Source organism: Bison bison, unplaced genomic scaffold (assembly GCF_000754665.1).
Source record: "Bison bison bison isolate TAMUID 2011002044 unplaced genomic scaffold, Bison_UMD1.0 scf7180017864178, whole genome shotgun sequence".
In the NCBI taxonomy this organism is placed as follows: Eukaryota; Metazoa; Chordata; class Mammalia; order Artiodactyla; family Bovidae; genus Bison; species Bison bison.
In genome coordinates this window covers 2,596,071-2,596,564 of record NW_011494750.1, presented here as the reverse complement: position 1 = coordinate 2,596,564, position 494 = coordinate 2,596,071, and the positions used below count along the sequence as shown (strand labels likewise).

General features: G+C 41.5%; 1 protein-coding gene across 1 annotated transcript in view; it reads left to right on the top strand.

Moving 5' to 3' along the window:
• Positions 1–494, top strand: part of NUP160 (nucleoporin 160kDa) — a 43,962-nt gene that overhangs the window by 8,918 nt on the left and 34,550 nt on the right. The window contains exon 7 of the mRNA XM_010842426.1: positions 119–277. Within this exon, the coding sequence (XP_010840728.1) occupies positions 119–277 (159 nt within the window). The remainder of the gene's footprint in view (positions 1–118; positions 278–494) is intronic.

The window sequence follows — 494 nt, the reverse complement described above, 5'->3', positions numbered from 1 at the left end:
AGCAGATAAATTACATACAGTGCTAGATATGATGGATATGCATTCTTTAAAAAGGGAAGGAGTTTTTTTTCTATCTTGAATGTTCTTTAATACCACTTACTAAATCTTTTCTTGACAGGACCAAATGTGCCTGATGGTGGCTGACATGCTGGAGTTTGTCCCTGTAAATAAAGATCTCCGGCTCACTGCTGGGACTGGACACAAATTGCGACTTGCTTATTCCCCTTCCATGGGACTCTACCTGGGGGTATACCTGCATGCACCAAAGCGAGGACAGGTATGAGACAGATAAGACACGTATCGAGTTATTCTACGTGTACTGGCGTGGAGCAGTAGCTGCAGACTCGAGTCTCTTCAGCTCTTCACATCAGCCTCTAGATGTATCTTGCATTGTTTCCACACAAAAAAATGTTTCCACTTTTTGTGCTACTATGTGAATTGAAAGATCTTATAGGAAAATTCAGGATGAAAGGAAGTAGAGAGTTTAGAGGAAC